The sequence below is a fragment of the Triticum aestivum genome, chromosome 3B (genome assembly GCF_018294505.1).
Source record: "Triticum aestivum cultivar Chinese Spring chromosome 3B, IWGSC CS RefSeq v2.1, whole genome shotgun sequence".
Lineage (NCBI taxonomy): Eukaryota > Viridiplantae > Streptophyta > Magnoliopsida > Poales > Poaceae > Triticum > Triticum aestivum.
In genome coordinates this window covers 773,086,968-773,105,236 of record NC_057801.1, presented here as the reverse complement: position 1 = coordinate 773,105,236, position 18,269 = coordinate 773,086,968, and the positions used below count along the sequence as shown (strand labels likewise).

Sequence of the window (18,269 nt, the reverse complement as noted above, 5' to 3'; positions counted from 1 at the left end):
GAGGATGACAAATAAAGAGTAAATTGCTATGCTGGTGCTAGAACTTGGTGCAAATGATCATTTTAGTGCTACAAGTTGCGGCATACATTGAAGTGGTGCAAACATTCGGCTTTGACTTGCAAATACAGTGATTGTTTCGTTTTGTATACGGAATTGGCGCTGACTAGGCACGTGTGGGGGCCCGCTATTAGCAACTGGGGAGAAGGGAGCATGTGACTTGGTTTTTTTGAAACACCCTCATTTTTTTCAAAAACCCCCCTATTGTTGACGTGGGAGAGGTGGCATTTAATTTTCTAAAACTCTATGACCAGTGGGACCCGCCTCTACGATAAGGGTGAAATTTAAACAAAAGGTGCATCCGCCGAGTGTCGAACCCGCGATGTAGATAGCAAGCTACAAGCCGGCTAAGCCACTCCACCTATCACGTTCACTTGTGCAATGTGGATAACAACGTTATGTTATACTCCCTCCGTTTCAGAATATAAGGTGTGTCAGTTTTCATACAAGTCAACCGATTGTATGTTTGACCAAGATTATAAAAGAAAGTATCAACATCTCTAATACCTAAGAGATAAAATATGAAAATAATTTTCATGATATATCAAGTAATATAAATTTGGGATTTTGGATACTGATCTTGTTTCCTAAAAACTTGGTCAATCATGCAGGCGTTTGACTTAAAAAGACTAATACATCTTATATTTTTGAACGAGGAAGTATGTAGTTAACCTCGACGCGTGTGGAGCTTAAATGGGCTGCATATAGTGTGGTCCATGTTACACCCGTTCCGTTTTTTAATATATTTGTAAAACATAAGTAATAAAAAACTTGGAACATTTTAGTGTTATAAATATTATGAACACAGAAACGATGATTACTAAACAATAAAGTTAAATATACATCCATGTATTATACAAAACATATTTAGTTAATACAAACATTTAAAATATTTATTAAATAAAAATGATTAATCAATACAAATATACTATACACTCACTGCTTACATTTAAATTATACAAAGGAATACATAGAAACAGTTGAAATTTTAAATTATGAATATTTTTAATTATATAAACATTTAATTAACAAACATTATAGTTTTGTAAAATGTATTTTTAAAATATTATTTCAATATAATTTTTTTATAATTCATAAATATTATTTGAAATATATGAATATATTTTTAAAACGTGAAATGTTTTTTAAAATAAATTAATTCGTTTGTATGTACAATGTTTATACACACAAATATTCAAAAAAAAGATAATTTGAATTACAGAGATTATAATTTACATATTTTCTACATAAAATATAAAAACAAACGGATGTAAAATGGGCTGCACTATCTGCAGGCCATTTAAGCTCCACATGCTTCGAGATTAATACATAAAGTGTTGCTATCCAAATTGGGCAAGAGAACGTTACGGGATGAGTGGCTTAACCGGCTTGTTACCTACGGGTAGGTCACTGGTTTTAGACCCGGCGGCTGCACCTTTTGTTTCAGTTTCTCCCATGTCAACAGGTGTTTTTTTGTAAGAAAAAATCGAGGGTGTTTACGGAAAATCCAAGTCACCCCCCCCCCTCCCCGGTCCAGGCTGACAGCGGGTCCACGCGCCTAGTCAGTACCTATTACGTATACAAATGCAATAAGCACAATATTTGCACGTCAAAGTCCAGTTTTTGCACCACTTTGATTTATGTCGCGACTTCTAGCACCAAAGTAACCGTCTATGCCAAGTTATAGCGTCAATGTGACCGTCTGCGCCAAGTTATAGCATCACCAGTGCAATTGACTCAAAAAATAAATTTTAGACGGCACTACATGGTTCGAACATTAACTGTGAGCAGTCCATGATTGCAATCAATACTACATATACAATTGGATGTAATGTCATTTACCATCCATTTTGTTGTACTCCCTCCGTCCCCTAAAGTCACTATAAAGTTGAGTCATTTATTTTGAGACGGAGAGAGTATCAGTTGTTTAGGACCATGTCTACGGCATTGCAAGTCTTCTTTTTGCCCAGTGCAACACATCCTACAGCGGTCGAAGAGGATCTCACTCATTGACACAGGCTTCATCAGAGTCTGGACACAATGCAAGACTGCATATGGTCTTTCAACTGCCTCCTCAAGATCTTTCCGGCCGGCGATCTCGGTATGGAGTCGACGAACAGCACCCTGCGCACCTTCATGTACGGCGCGACCTGCTTCGCTACATGCTCCATGACCTGTGCCTCAGTGACCTTGCTCCCGGGTTGCCTCACCACGAGCGCCATGGGTATCTCTCCTGCCTCCTCGTGAGGATATCTGCAAATTCACTCGAATCGTCAGTACTCCAGGAGCTATATATATAAGCAGTTTGTTTGTTTTTCTTTTCAAGCGTAGTCCGTTTTGTAATCTGCCATGTTCCGTCGTGAAATGCATCCCGAAATTATTGTTTCAGTGGACTTACGGCATAACTGCAGCGTCGACAATCTCCGGCAACGATTGCAGGACAAGCTCTAGCTCTGCAGGTGCAACCTGCAGTATTCAGTTTAGGACCATGCATCAAGCATGCATGCGAACAAAATTATTGCTACATGACAATAACAAGTTGTTCACGAGCCAAGAGCAGACCTGATAGGCCTTGTACTTGATGAGCTCCTTGAGCCTATCCACCACGAACAGAAACCCGTCCTGATCAATGTAGCAAAGGTCGCCCGTCTTCAGCCGTCCTTCCGAATCGAAAGTGGCCGCGTTCGCCTCGTCGTCACCTACGTAGCCTGCACGGACACAGAACAGCAAGTGATCCCAGTGCAGCGTCACAACAAATATCAGTGAACCGAGGGCGATGTGCGCTGTAGGACGATGTTCGTGGGGCAGGTAACCTGTCATGATGGAAGGACCTCTCACCCACAGCTCCCCTTTCTGCCCGACCGACAAGGGCTCTCCGGTGAGGATGCCGACGATCTTCGCCACGACGTTGTGGGAGATGCGGCCGGAGGAGCCTATGCGGGAGCACTCGTCCCGGTCGATCATCAAGGATATGCCCCCAGCCTCTGTTGAGCCATAACCCTGAACCAGATTCAACAGTATATGTTTTATTGCATATACAGCACACATTTCGTTCGTCTAATATATGGTCAAAATTCAATTTTATAGTGCGTGCAAGCCTTATTCATTGGAATTGAGGGAGTGTCTGGTTTGATGTCAAAAGTTGGCTTGCCGATATGTAGGCAAGCAAACGAAAATAACTAAACTACCACTAGGTTGGAAGCCATCTTGCATTGCCAACCTCCCTATACTAGTCAATTTTTGGCAAGTTTTAGAGTTTCCGAATGATGGGAACTACTTCATCAACCACAACTAAAGAGACTCAAGCCCAGCCCATGAGGCCCAAGCAGGCTGCAAGCCCAACCCGAGGAGGCATGACAGGATATATAGCGGAGCACATTGCTTCAGGGAAAGGCATCGAAAAACTGAAGACTGAACCGGCCGCTGTTGGGCGTTTCCCCCTCTCCCACCCCCTTGGCTCTCGATTCCCCGATCCCCTTCTTCCTGCTACTATTTGTATCTTGTATCTCAGATTCATAGCGATTGAGTGAATAATATATCCTAGATCGAGGCTACCAACCAAGCATGCTCATAGTTGTTGATTGGTTGTTCATTTACTAACCAAACCTTCACATGGAAGGGCCTTCGGGTAGTTATTTAAAACAAAATTATTGCCTCAAAAACAGTTTCACTACAACATGTAAAACTTAGTGATAGACATATCTCACCAAATATGTTTGATCAGCCTAACTTAGTTGGACGAGAAATCGAATGGTCAAGGTTAAGACACTTCTCTTTTTCTTGGGGTATTCTGGTGTTTCTTAATTGATACTGTCACCTTTTCACATATCTCACCAGACATGCTTAACTAGCCTAATTTAGGTGGGCAAGACATTGAATGTGTTGACGTATAAATGTATTGCCTAGTCTCTTCCATCAGATCGGTCTTTTGGTTGCATTGGCTAGAGCATGCACTTCTAGATGGTATCGGAGCCAAGAGGTCTTGAGTTCACGACCCGGCTGACGCAATTAAATTGCAGCCCACTTTTGGTCCATGTTTAGACTGGTCTTTTGGTTGACGTATAGATGTATACACATGAGGGGGAGTGTTGACGTATAAATATATTATCTAGTCTCTTTCATTAGATTGGTCTTTTGGTTACATTGGCTAGAGCATGTACTTCTACGGATGCTCAATGTTAAGACGCGCTTTCCTTTTCTCTTTGAGGTGGGGTAGGGCTATTTGGTCTTTCTTGATTGATTTATATTTATGCATTTACCAATAGACAATGCAATCTTTCTACTCCTATTGCCAGCACCGTGCCATGGTCCGCCACCGGTCTTTACTCCGCCAGAGCCAGTGTTGGCTGCGCTTGAACATTGTTAGACGCTTACACATGCTGACAAAAGTATAATGTGTGCCGCCGCACAAATGTCATGCGGGCTACCAAGATCTAAGATCCCAAAGACATCTCTGTGTACCACCGCCAGCGAGAGAGAAGAGGTAGGGCAAGCTTGGATCTAGGGTAATCCTTCTGCTTGGGTTTCCTTCTGTTTTTCAGCTTTTTTTGGTAGAAAGTTGAAAGTTGGTGCAGTCAATTTTTTACGTTGGTGTGTGTGAGAGTTACAAGCTCAAATCCATGATGGCCTTTTTGATATTTGAATAGTATTTGATTCAAATATATATGGCTGAATTTCTGCACACAAATACAGTAGCAAATACTCCATGATTTTGTAGTTGGTCGGAGGCTCGTGATTTTTCATAATAGAGAATCTTAAAAGGAAGAGTGGACATTCATGACTTGGTGAAGATTTCTCAATAGACTGCTTGACACATCATTTCAAACCCCCCTTTGGATCTTTACATCATGTTCTGAATCCAATTTCCCCCATATTTAAACAGAGCATGCTACTCGTGCAACCATATTTTTTCTTTTTTTGCTTTGGACCTTTACATCTGTCTATCTTCACGTGCATGCAGTAGATTTGTTCTGTATATAATGCATGATACGTTTGTCGACCCTCAGTTTTTTTTTTAGTTTTTGCCGTTGAGAAATAAAATAAAAAAGGACGTACACACATCTCAGCTGTGATACCGGAGGCTCTAGAAAAGTCGGAGGAGAGAGTACTCATCTTGGGGTGGGCTTATACTGCTAAGTGATAAAGTGTAAAAAAGAATAAAAGAGATGTGATGCGGAAAGACTAACCATGCACAGATCCACGTGGGGGAACCGCCGCGGGAACTGCTCCGCCACCGATCCCGGCAGAGGGGCGCCGCCGCAGATGACCCGCACCAGGCTCGTCAGCCGGCACCCGTCTTTTGTCATCCCCAGCACCACGGGAGGCGCCGCCATGATCTCCGTGACCTCCCACCGCCGCGCTGCCTCCAGCATTCCCCTCAGCCCTGCCCGTGCGGCCGCCTCCGTCATCACAACAGTGGTAGACCCCTGCGCCAGCCCGTTGAGCGTGAAGAAGAAACCCATGGTGTGGAACATGGGGGCGCCGATCAGAGTCCTCTCGTTGGCCTTCCTCGACTTCACCTTCACGTGCAGGGCACGGAGCCCCGCCGCCCTCGCGATGAAGCTCCGGTGCGGCACCGCCGCCGCCTTCACCCGCCCCGTCGTGCCGGAGGAGTACAGGATCGTCGCTGTCGCTGACTGGCACACTGCTCCGGCGTCCAGCGGCGCCGACTCGTTCTCGCCATGGTCGCTGTGCAAGAGGGAGCGGAAGTGCGGGGAGTCGAGGAGGATGGTGGGGAGGCCGGCGGGGAGCTTGGCGGCGGTGGCGGAGACCGCGAAGGCGAAGGACGCGCCGGAGAGGGAGACGAGGCGGGACACCTCGCCGGCGGTGAGGGCCGGGTTGGCCGGGGCCACGACCACGCCGGCGGCGAGGAGCGCGAAGTAGAGCACGGGCACGTCGAGCCGCGCGGGAGCGAGGACGAAGGCCACGTCGCCGCGGCCGAGTGGCACCACGCGCGACCGCAGCGCGCCCACGAGCGCGCGCACCTGGGACAGGAACGCCGGGTAGGAGACGGCCTCGCCGGTGGCGGCATCGAGGAGCGCGGGGTGGGCGGGGTGAGGGGACGGCAGCAGCGACAGCGCGAAGGCCGGGAATGTGAGTGGGACGTCGGCAGGCGGCAGCGGCAGCGGCCCACGGAGGCTGATGAACGACTTGGTCGTTGCGCAGTAGCCGGTGCGGGCGTCGATGGCGCCGTGGGCGCTGGACGACATTCTTGATTGGGGAACTCGCTCGTCGGTCGAGAGTGAGGCGAGGAGTTGGGAGGGACAAAGGTTGGTGGCGAGGCAGGCTGTCTCAATTGACAAGGCTGGTCCTGTGTATTGCTGCAGGCAGCGGCAATCGACTAATAATTCATCGGCATGCTAGTGGACAAGTCACGCGCAAGTAGCACCTCCTTCCTAAATATAAGTCTTTTTTAGAGATTTCAAATATAAACTACATACGGAAATATATAAACATATTTTAAATGTAGATTCATTTATTTTGATTTGTATGTAGTTCATATTAAAATCTCCAAAAAAGACTTATATTTAGAAATGGAGAAAGTACATGTCTTCTAGGCCTTTCGATTCTTCGTTAAAGCATCTCCATAGGTAATGAAAGAAGAAATTGACAAGAGCTCATTGGCTCAAAAAGATGAAAAAAAAGAGTGAAGAACAAAAGAAGGGGAAGCAGATTAGCTACTCGTGACCACCTTCAAATGAAAGTAATTATTCAACTCATACATTGTTTAAATACCCTCCATGTTTACTGGAGTATGAAAATTATGATGCTGAAAGTTATGATCATTTGAACTCATTAGATTACAAACCCCTCTTTGACAACTTTGATTCTTATGGCCATGATGCCCCCCCCCCCCCCCCCCCCCCCGAAAGATACTTCTTGAGATGAAGTTGCTATTGTTCCTTATGATAAAAATATAATTATTAATGTTGCACCCACACTTGATAGTTTTGTCAACTAAAGCCTGACCGTGAGCTCGGGGCTCCTGGTGACCCTAGGGCAAGTCCCCACCATGCCATGTCTTAATATTGGTCGAAAACCCAGGAAAAAATATTACCGAGTATTTTGTATGTTCCTGCCACCTCCTATTATGTGATGATCCAATTTGGAGGCTTGCTGAAGCCTTCTTCATCGACATTGTTGTCACTATGACAATGTCTGAGTAGAGAAAGTGTGCTGGACTAGAGAAGCCAAGTGGGACTACATGTTGTGTCACGATTCCGTGGCCTACACATAGAATTGAGATCTTCACTACAGGAAGGGGCCGAAAAACCTATATCTCGCTTACTGTGAGTGCTCCTTCTGTCTCGCACGATGCTTTGTCCCCGCGTTGTAGCTACAGCACCGAACCATTTTTGTCTGTTCTTTTTTTTTTGTCTGCTGGGATCGCTCGTGGTTATTTTCTGTTTTTGTGTGTGAGGGCTTGTTCTTCGATATCACTGTTGGGGTATGATTTTCTTTGTTTTTATGTTTTGCGCTGTATTTGCTTTTTTTTTCATTACTTCACCCGTTTTCTTATTTTCGTTCTCTTTCTTTTTGATTTTCTTTTGCTTCTTCCTTCATTTTTCTTTTTTGCACTGTTTTTCTCGAGTTTTCTTGTTTTCTTTCTCTCTTTGGTTTTCTTTTCCTTCTTTCTTTCTTTGGTTTTAGCTTTTCTTCTCTATTTTCTATAATTTTCTTTGCTTTTTATTTCTTATTTTGTTTCATCAGTTTTGTTCGTTTGTATTCGGTTTTGTTTTGTTTTTCTTTGTTCCGTGTCATTTCCTGATGGGTTTCCTGGTTTTCTTTGGGCTTTATTATTTTTTTATTTGTGAGGTGCTCCTTTTGTTTCTTCGGTTTCACCGCCTATCCATGTTTTTTTCTTCAACACATGTGCATATTTTTTATACACATTTGTACATTTTACATATACACCAAGAACATTTTTTCATTCCATGTTTAGCATTTTCAAATACATGATTAACATTTAAAAAATTTTGGACGACTACTTATTCCATACACATTATAATTTTTTTATTATATATCAAGAATATTTTTTAATACATGTTTCGCATTTTCGAAATATATGATTAACATTTTGGTATAGACGACCAACATTTTTAAGATTTATATTTTATGTTCAATTTTTTAGTTCACATTTTACATTTTTCATATACATTGGGAACATTTTTTGTACATGTTTAGCATTTTTGGAAAAAATAGATGTAATATTTCTTAAAATATTTTGATGAGTACTTTTTACACACACACACACACACACACACACACATTGTACACTTGCAGTACATATAAGGAACTTTCAACTCGAAAAAGTATATATCAGGGACATTTTTTATACATGGTAAAAAATATAAATAACATTATATTAATACATGATCAACATTTTTCCAAAATTTATGTTTCTATGTTCAAACTTTATAATACATGTTCAATATTTTCGGTATACATTAGCAACATTTTTTAGTACATGATTAACATTTTTTTAAATAGATGATTAATATTTTCCAAACGTTTGATCTGAGCAACTACAACCACAACTTGCAAATTCTAGTCCCCAATGGATAGTGACCGGACAACACACTAAAATTATTTCCACAAATGGATACCACAATTACGATCCTCAAATCCATACAATTACATGCACCTGAAATCTAATCTAAAGCGAAGCCCGTCCGGCTCCGGATCCATGGATTTGAGGATTTGAGGATCGTAAAAGCCAAAAAATCCAGAGGCAAATAATAATAACATACGGCTCATTACAGTAGCCGATCAGGAGTTTCCCCCAATCTGGATCCCAACCACCAGATTTGCCCGCAGCCCGAGGCCTAGCCAGCCAAGCCGGCACAGCCAGGATCTGGCGAGGCCGAAGCACACCGCGCAGGGGGCGAAGGGCCGCAGCGGATCTGCTGCCACCAACCGCCAGGGCAGCCACGACCGGATCTGGCGCCGTCAGCCGCCAGGGCGACCACAGGAGGTCCCCGTCCACCGGAGCACCGTTGGCCACCCAACCAGAGCCCCGACACCACGCCAACCCCCGCTGCACGCCGCATGAGCAGAGGGGCCTCGTCGGGGACCGCCATCCCAGATCTAAAGCCTAATATACATCAACATAAAGTAAAACTTATATACATCACAGGAACCTCAAATTTTATATCAGTTTATCTAATTCACATCTAGATGTTTTTTAAGAATGTCACATCTAAGCTCGAACAAATATATAATGCAGCAACAAGAAAAAAGAACTAAAACAAAAAAAAAATGATCACAAACCGTGTGGAAATCAGCTTAGATGTGACATAATTATGTTACATCTAAATGTGTCCTAGACAGACCCATTTTATATCTCGTTTACTGCAAGATAGAGCACCTCATCGCCTCAAGAGTTTCTCGCTACCACGTCCTACCCGATCGGTCCAACAAAGCGTTTCTACCGGTGCTATAACCAGCGGTTTGGGAAACCTCCCATACTGTTTTAGGAAGGATACAGTCTGGATTCCCCCCTTCTTTTATGGGTTTTCTTTGCAGATTACTATTTTCTTTATATTTTCATATTGAATTTATTATTATTTTTTCTTCTCCTTCTTTTCATTTTTTACTTTTTTAGTACACATTGAACATTTTCTGAAAACATGTTTAACATCTATAGGAATACATGTCGAATATTTAACAAAGTGCAGATTGAATCTTTTTAAATATGTTGTGAATATTTTTTAAACACGTGTTGAATATTTTTTGAAAAATCCATGATCATGTTTTAATATGGGAAAAATAATTAAGCATTGCAAATATATTTTCAAATGTCACCAATATATTTTTGCATGGTATGACACTTAGTTTTTAAAATTACACAAATAAATTTTTACAGTGCATGAACATTTGAAAATATGTTGGTGACAAGCATGTGAACAATTTTATAAATGCCATCATTGTTTTCAATTGTATGAACATTTTTGTATAAATTATCGAACTAATTTTACATTTCATGAACATTATTTAAACCTTGTGTGTTTTACACTAGGGAATAGAGAAAATGTAAAGGAAAAAAAGAAAGTGCAAAAAAGAGAAAAAATGAGCACTTGTTCGTGCATGTTGGTAGCCTTCTTTATTTTTCTTATCGAAGTTAGTCGCTATATTTTTCTAGGCGAAGCATCACTACCTTTTTTTAGCATGGGGGTGAGACGCAGGCACTCAGGTCGTGTTGTTTGCCTGGCCCAGCGCACTCGCGATGCAGGCGATGCATCCTTAGAAATCGCTAGCATCGAGAATTAGACACTCCCCACATGAACTTGGTTTGCTTCAAATAACAATCGGGGAAAATAACCCCAGCTACAATCAAATAATCTCTCCGTTTCTTTTTAGTTCACATATAAGTTGTGTCTAAAGTCAAACATAGTAAAGTTTGACCAAGATTAGAGGAAAAAATATGGATATTCACAATATAAATTTGATATCATTAAATGTATCATTTAATTAACTTTGCATCTCTAGCATGCTCCTTAAAATCGCAAACTGTAAAATTGGGATACGGGTCGAGAAAAATGCATTTTAAGGATTCATTTTAGCTACGGCTGAACAGATACTGTAAAACAAACTATAAAACTGGGATAAAGAGCTTCTTCCTCCGGTCCGGCCGCTGCCGCCCCTTCCCCCAGCCGGCGGTGCCCAGCCACGCTGGCCGTGCGTCGTCGCCCGTCGGTCGCGCCCCGTCCCTGCCGGCAGCGCCCCATCACCATGGGGGGCACGCCCCGTCGCCTCCGCCGTCCGTGCCTTGCCCTATTGCCAGCCGCGCCGGCCGAGACGTGCCCATTTGCCTGTTGTGTCGGGAGGATTCTGGCGGTCAGGCTGAGGTCATGGGAGGGCACGGTGACGTCGAGCTCCTCCAATTCGAACCGGCGGTGATCGATTGCACCGTCTAGCGGCCTTTTCCGGTGTTCGGTGATGAATTCCGGCGAGTTTACGGCGGATTCCGGCAAACTCCGCGGCGACGTGTTTGTTCCGATGATGTTTGACCGGTATACGCCCCCCTAGGTTCGGCATTCCAACCTCCAAATATATGGGTTTCGTGTGTGCATTTTCGCTGGCCCTTAAAAATTTTGCTGGTTGAACCATTTTTACATTTCTGTTCTGGACACTTTTTTTGACCAAAACTGTAAAACGCAAAAATTATAAGGGCTTGATCACTTATACGGGGTCTGCTAGAGATGCTCTATGGCCGCTGTTTCTTTATGAGTGAGTCGCCACGTGTGGCTAGGGTTCCATCCAGATATCATTTGTATTCTGGAGACTATTTGAGTTTCAATAAAACCCTAACTCACCTCAAGAAAGAAAAAAGGAATACGAGCAAACACCCTCAAGGGTCAAAATAGTCAAGAATTAGAGAGTTTGGTGTGCTGATTTAAGGATGGGAAGTTTAATTTTCGTCTACAAGTTTAAGGTTTGTTTTGGACTTTTTCCGTGAACGCACGAAGAAGGGAGCATGAGGGATATTGGTTACAACTGCGACTTGGTCCTTTTTTTCGAGACTATGCCAAAGGCATACCGTCTTTTTATAGAAGGCAGAGAAATATGTACAAGAACCCATACGAGATGCGAACAAGTCGTAGGGCGAACCCACTCAACACCTACGCCCTAGCTACTAAGACTAATCTCTCGCGAAAGGGTCTAAAGGACCAACTCCGCCAAGCTCGGCCTTCCTCCAATCCTCGATCTCATCAAGGATTTCTTCTTTAAGTTGATCCACCGATCTTTGCTTAGGAACATTGTTAAAAACTCGTGCGTTGCGTTGTTTCCATAGTGCCCAGGCAATTAAGATTATGATGGAGTCGAATCCTCGTCTCAACTTGCCTTTGAACTGCTTCCTCTGTTCAAGCCACCAATGCAAGAACGTGTCATCTGGGCCGGGGATTTGAGTGTTGAGCCTCCACTCATTGAAACAAGTGAACCAAACCTCCCGCGTGTAACCACATTGAGCGAGAATGTGATCGGGGTTATCCTCATCTTGAAGACACGTGTAGCATGCCGACGGTGTGTCCTGCAGACCGTGTCGAGCCCGATGATCAGAGGTCCAAAGGCGGTATTGGCAGGCGAGCCACATGAAAATTTTGCATTTTAACGGCGCCCAGCTTCTCCAAATGCTCTCAGCGGTGGGAGTTTTAACCTGCCCCATGTGAAGCCACTTGTACGTGGCGCTTGCATTGTATCTTCCAGACTCGTGGCAAGGCCAAATGAATTGGTCGGGCTCCGCCACGTTCCTCTCCACGGAGTTGATGGCTTGGCAAAGAGAGTAAACTTGCATGTGTCCCAAGAAAGACAGCTCTCCTTGCACATCTTGAGTCCATGCATTGTTAGTGAGAGCGTCCTTCACAGTTCTTCTGTTCTTGTTCCTCGTGCTAACCATCTCGTGAAGTAGAGGGGCGATATCAACGATTGCCACTCCATGAATCCAGCGGTCCTTCCAGAAGAGGACACTAGATCCCTCCCCCACCTTGATTCTGACGAAGCTATTGAAGACCTCTCGTGCTTGGTCGTCAACAATCAAGTGCAGCCCTTGCCATGGCCTAGTCGGATCCGTTCTTCTCAGCCATTCCCAACGCACACGAAGTGCCAACGCTTGCAGCTCCAGATTCTTCACACCCAAACCTCCAAAGGTTGTTGGCTTGCACACCGTGTCCCACGCGACAAGACATTGGCCGCCGTGGCTTTTCTCTTTTCCAGCCCAGAAGAAGGAACGCATCCACTTATTAGTCTCCTCAAGAACCCACGCGGGGGGGGGGGGGGGGGGCACTAGGAGTTGGTGCACGGGCCGTGCGGCAATCACGGTTTTGACAAGGATCAATCGCCCCGGCCTCTGAATGAATCCTCTTTGCCATGCCGGAATGAACTTCCTCACTTGATCAAGAAGCGGCTGCCAGTCCGCTCTAGTTAGCTGGTTGATAGCAAGTTGGAGACCAAGGTAACGACATGGGAAGTTTCCCAGTTTGCAATGCAGTATCTCCTCCACTCTCTGCTGATCAATCTCGTTGTGTCTGATTAGAATCGCGTTGGATTTGCCGTAGTTGATTTTGAGACCAGAAGCGTTGCCAAATATGTCGAAGGTATCCTTGACGAACGTCAGGTCTTGTGTGGTCGGCCTCAGGAAAAGTGCCAGATCATCGGCATAAAGAGATAGACGCTGAGTAGCAGAGACGCCTCTGAAAGAGTTAAGAACTCCTTGCTCGGTTGCTTTTTTGAGGATGGAAGTGAGGGAGTCCATGGCAATCACGAACAGCAGCGGTGAGACCGGATCACCTTGCCTAAGCCCTTTAGCATGTCGAAAGCGCCGAGCTGGGACTCCATTGACTAGCACTCTGGTGTTTGCCGAGCGGAGATCGAAATCTAGGAAATCCACCTCTGGCCGAAGCCCTTTGCTCTAAGGTTCTCCAATAAGAATGGCCACGACAAAGAATCGAAGGCTTTGGAAATATCCAGCTTGAGAAACAGCCCCTTCTCTTTTCTAGCATAAAGCTTCCGAGCAAGCTGCCTTACGAGGAGGTAGTTGTCATGGATGTTCCTCCCCTTAATGAAAGCTGATTGATTCATGGGCACGATCTCAGACATGCGAGGCCTCGCTCTGTTCGCAAGCAGCTTGGCAAAAAGCTTCGCAAAGCTATGGGGCAAGCTAATCGGCCTGTAGTCGCCAACCTCCAACTGCGACTTGGTCTTAAACAGTTTTTCCAGGCACACTGTACATGACTCGCGCGCATGCATCTTCATCTTCCTGTCCTGTGTCCGCCACATAGGACAAGAATTTAACTATGAGCAGCAAACAGGTCACCGTCGAGTCCGCGGAGATCGCCATTAAATCCGGTGTGCAGAGATCGCACATACATGCTCCGGAACCCACTATATAAAGAGAAAGAAACATACGTCGATCCACACTTAGAAACCAATCCACAGCCCCACCTGATCGACCGTTTGTGCAAGGAAGATGGCACTAGTAGCCCTCCTCGTCCTGGCAGTCTCGCTTGCCTGGCCGGCGTCGAGCCAGAGTCTGCCGGTTCTTGTTCCGGTGACCAAGGACCCCGCCACCTCCCTCTACACGCTCCCGTTCCACTACGGCGCCAACCTCGTCGTCGACATCGCCGGCCCGCTCGTCTGGTCCACGTGCCAGCCCGGCCGCCTGCCGGCCAAGTTCCCGTGCACGTTGCCCACCTGCCGCCTCGCCAACGCCTACCCCGTCCCGGGCTGCCATGAGCCAGGCTGCGAGCAGGACAGGCGCAAGGACGGCACCTGCACGGCGTACACGTACAACCCGGTCACCGGCGTGTGCGCCTCCGGGAGCCTCGACCGTACCAGGATCGTGGCCAACACCACCGACGGGAGTAACCCGGTGAGCCAGGTGAACGTGAGGGCAGTGGCGGCGTGCGCGCCGGAGACGCTGCTGGCGTCCCTGCCCCGGGGCTCCACAGGCGTGGCCGGGCTCGCGGGCTCCGGCCTGGCGCTGCCGGCGCAGGTGGCGTCCACGCAGAAGGTCGCCAATAAGTTCCTCCTCTGCCTCCCCCGAGGCGACTACGGCAATGGCGTGGCCATCTTCGGCGGCGGCCCGCTCCACATCCACGGGCAGTCAGAGATCGACTGGACGCAGTCGCTGGAGTACACGCCGCTGGTCCAAAGGAATGAAAATCCGGCGTACAGCGTCTTGGTCAAGTCCATCGCCATGGACAACACGCGTGTGTCAGTCCCGGACAGCGCGCTCGCCACCGGCGGCGTGGTGCTCAGCACGATGGTGCCCTACACCACGCTACGGCGCGACGTGTACCGCCCGTTCGTGGACGCGTTCGCCAAGGCTGTAGTGGCGCAGAGCCGGCATGGCTGGCCCGTGGCGCGAGCGGTGAAGCCCGTGGCTCCGTTCGAGCTGTGCTACGATTCGGGGACGCTGGTCAGCGGGCGGGGCGGCTATTTCGTGCCGGGCGTCACGTTGACGCTGGACGGCGGGAAGAACTGGACGATGTTCGGGGGTGGCTCGATGCTGAACGTGGAGCCGGGGACAGCGTGCCTTGCGTTCGTGGAGATGAAGGGAGTGAAGGCCGGAGACGGCAGGGCGCCGGCGGTGCTCATCGGAGGGTTCCAGATGGAGAACTTCCTGCTGGAGTTCGATATGGAGAAGAAGCAGCTCGGGTTCTTCAGGCTGCCGTTCTACGCGCCCTGCGGCCAATTCAATTTCACTAGGAGCGCCTAGACCGCCCTTTAATTTGCTGCAAGCATGTAATAATAGTACTATAATTCTATTCATCACTTTCTCTACGGTGTATTATTCACGGTTTAGAGCATCACCAATGTATGATGTAAAATATATTATGCTTCGAATAAAATTTACATCACCAACAAATGAGTTTTTAAATCTCTAACTCCAACAGATGATTTAAAATTTATATCACCAAAAAATCTACAACTCCAAGAGATAATGTAAATTTTTGTTCATCACTTTATCTATGTTTTTTTCTACTAACTCTGACTTAAATTACATGTCGCTCAAATGAATGTATCGAGACGTATTTTAATATTAAATACACCTGTTTGAGCGACAATAACATGAATTCTTTTCTTTTTTGATGCAAGGCAGGCACTCTGCCGATTTTATGAGATAGTGAAAAAGGAATAGTGTTCATTACAGAATAATTACGAGGCAAATTGGGCTAATAAAAATATTACTGTCAAAAAATGTCCTATATTATGAAATGGATGGAGTACATGGTAGCCGTCGTGGCCAACCTCGTCTAGTCAATACTAGATCGAGATCGCGCCCTGGCGCGAGGATGCCGCTCACAACGTTTTGGTCAAAGAGATAACGCTAAGTTAATAGGAATTCAGGTATAGCATATGCATTCATACAGGATAACAATAAAGCGAAGAAGAAACATTTAAATTGTGATAGGAAGCACACCTTGGCTACCACATGACATATGTTGTAAGCAATTCAAACTAATAAAAAAAAGAAAGCACGCCAGCTACATGCCTCAGGTGCTAATCAAACACTTGGTATTTCATAAGAGGTACCAGCTAGCAGAACAACAGCTTGCATCCAAGGCAATATAATAAGTGCCTCTAATATATGTAGCTTCAACATTGATAAGTATGAGCAATTGTACAAAAAAAGCACTGCCAACGCAGTTGGTAGTCTCGCTTTCAGGTTTTTTTTTCGTCCCACCACTTTCGTCCGGGTTTTTTCGTAGGTTAACCGTTGTAGATTTTTTCCGATGCTGGTTTCTTATTCACCGGTTTATTTACCCCTCAGCTCTTTTCTTGCAAATCAGCATTTTCCAAACGTGCACACAATCACGGATCTAAATTTACTAACTTATTCAAATCAACCGATACCTTCCATTATTGCAAATTTCTTTAGAAACAAATAATAGATTTTAAGGAAACAAATAAAAGATTTTAAAGACGCATCATACTTTACTAACAATCACTAAAAATCAAATCTAAATTAATCAACCTTACCTTAAATCACTCAATCACTTTAATTAGAAATTCTTTCCTAACTGCAGTTGGTAGTCTCGCTTCCAGGTTTTTTTTCGTCCCACCACTTTCGTCCGGTTTTTTTCGTAGGTTAACCATCGTAGATTTTTTTCGATGCTGGTTTCTTATTCATCGGTTTATTTACCCCTCAGCTCTTTCCTTGCAAATCAGCACTTTCCAAACATGCACGCAATCACGGATCTAAATTTACTAACTTATCCAAATCAACCGATATCTTCCATTATTGCAAATTTTTTTAGGAAACAAATAATAGATTTTAAGGAAACAAATAAAGGATTTTAAAGACGCATCATACTTTACTAACAATCACTAAAAATCAAATCTAAATTAATTAACCTTACCTTAAATCACTTTAATTAGAAAACATTTCTTTCCTAACTGCACCCCGCTTAGTGTGCACATAACAATCCGAAGTAATTAGAGTCACATGATTGAATCCATTTATTTAGAGCGACATGATTGAATTCATTTATTAATAATAATCCTCACCAAAAGTGCGTTTAGCAATTTTAGAGGGCGGACCAAAACTCTGCCATCCGCTCGCCCGCGTTTGTTTAGGTACAGAAAAAAATGGCATAATATATGGAAACAACACGACCGGGGCGGCGGCGCAATCTTCGGGGATAGGGGATCAGGGGAGAAGGATTGGCCTGGCAGCATGATCGGGGTGCTTCCCCGCGGCCGCGGCCGTCCTCGCGATGCCACCTACCCGAAATCAACGCTGCTCCCTGTCGTCAGCCGAGGCGACGCCGCCTGCCCTCCTACCCACGGTCCGCTGCCGCGTGCAGCTACGGCGGGAGGAGTAGCGACGGGGCCGAGGTCCTTCATGCGTTCCGGGATGGAGGCCATGATTTCGTCGAGGTCGTTGCTGCCTCCTACACTCAGTGTGTGTCGCCGAGATCGAGGCGAGCATGAGGAGCTGTGGCCACCGCCATGGTCACCCCATCGCAGGGGATGGAGCACGCCGTCGGCCTACAGCTTGTGGAGATCACTGTTGCTCTTCAGGTCGCGTGGTGACCGGATCTTGCCGATGTGTCCCTCCCCAACGACCTCCTCTTTGCCCGGTTGGTCGGCATGGATCTCGCCACTGCTGCCCTCAACTTCTCTGCCTCGAGCTCGACGGTCAGCCACATTGGATCCCCCAGCTGGAGGGTCACGTGAACCAGCCGTCCTCCCATGCTGCAGCGGCGAGAAGGTGACATGGCTCTCCGTACACGAAGAGTGGAGTTCGGTCAAGTACTTATATACTTGGCCTCTACTGCTGATCCATGTACATGGGGAAGAACAGACAACCTCTCATTCATGCTTCGTTCCACTCCTTTGCGCTACATTACTGGAGGTGGCATTTTTCTATCTCTCTATGTTGTAACAAGCCTGCTGCCTGCATAGTTAATGGATTTTTTATTTAAATTTATCGCTGCTTAGTGCTTTGTTGCAATTGTTCACCCAAGATTCTTATATATAATCTGAGCGTATATAGGCATACTTAGCTTTGCTATTCCATTTTTTCCGGCGCACAAAAATAAGAGTATTGTCCAGGTTAGGTATTCAATTGAGTATGGTATTTGGATTGCTATCAGAATGTCTTTTCTATGCATGTGATTTCTCACATCTGGTTATAATATTTGTGAAGACGTGCATTGCACGTGCACTTGGAAGCGGGCCTGTGGCCCGCGCTGGACGGTGCCGAC

The 18,269-nt window shown here is 45.6% G+C and overlaps 2 protein-coding genes across 2 annotated transcripts; one reads left to right on the top strand and one right to left on the bottom strand.

The window, feature by feature from the left end:
- Positions 1-1,831: 1,831 nt before the first annotated feature.
- LOC123072335 (4-coumarate--CoA ligase-like 7) lies at positions 1,832-6,356 on the bottom strand. The gene is made up of 5 exons (XM_044495897.1): positions 5,244-6,356; positions 2,871-3,057; positions 2,620-2,765; positions 2,456-2,523; positions 1,832-2,310 (listed from the first exon to the last, which is right to left on the bottom strand). Exons 1-5 carry the CDS (start codon positions 6,264-6,266, stop codon positions 2,082-2,084), a joined length of 1,653 nt encoding a protein of 550 aa, XP_044351832.1. The 5' UTR covers positions 6,267-6,356; the 3' UTR covers positions 1,832-2,081.
- Positions 6,357-14,023: 7,667 nt separating this feature from the next.
- Positions 14,024-15,274, top strand: LOC123066499 (chitinase CLP-like). Its single transcript, XM_044489567.1, has 2 exons — positions 14,024-14,548; positions 14,681-15,274. Exons 1-2 carry the CDS (start codon positions 14,024-14,026, stop codon positions 15,272-15,274), a joined length of 1,119 nt encoding a protein of 372 aa, XP_044345502.1.
- Positions 15,275-18,269: the final 2,995 nt, after the last annotated feature.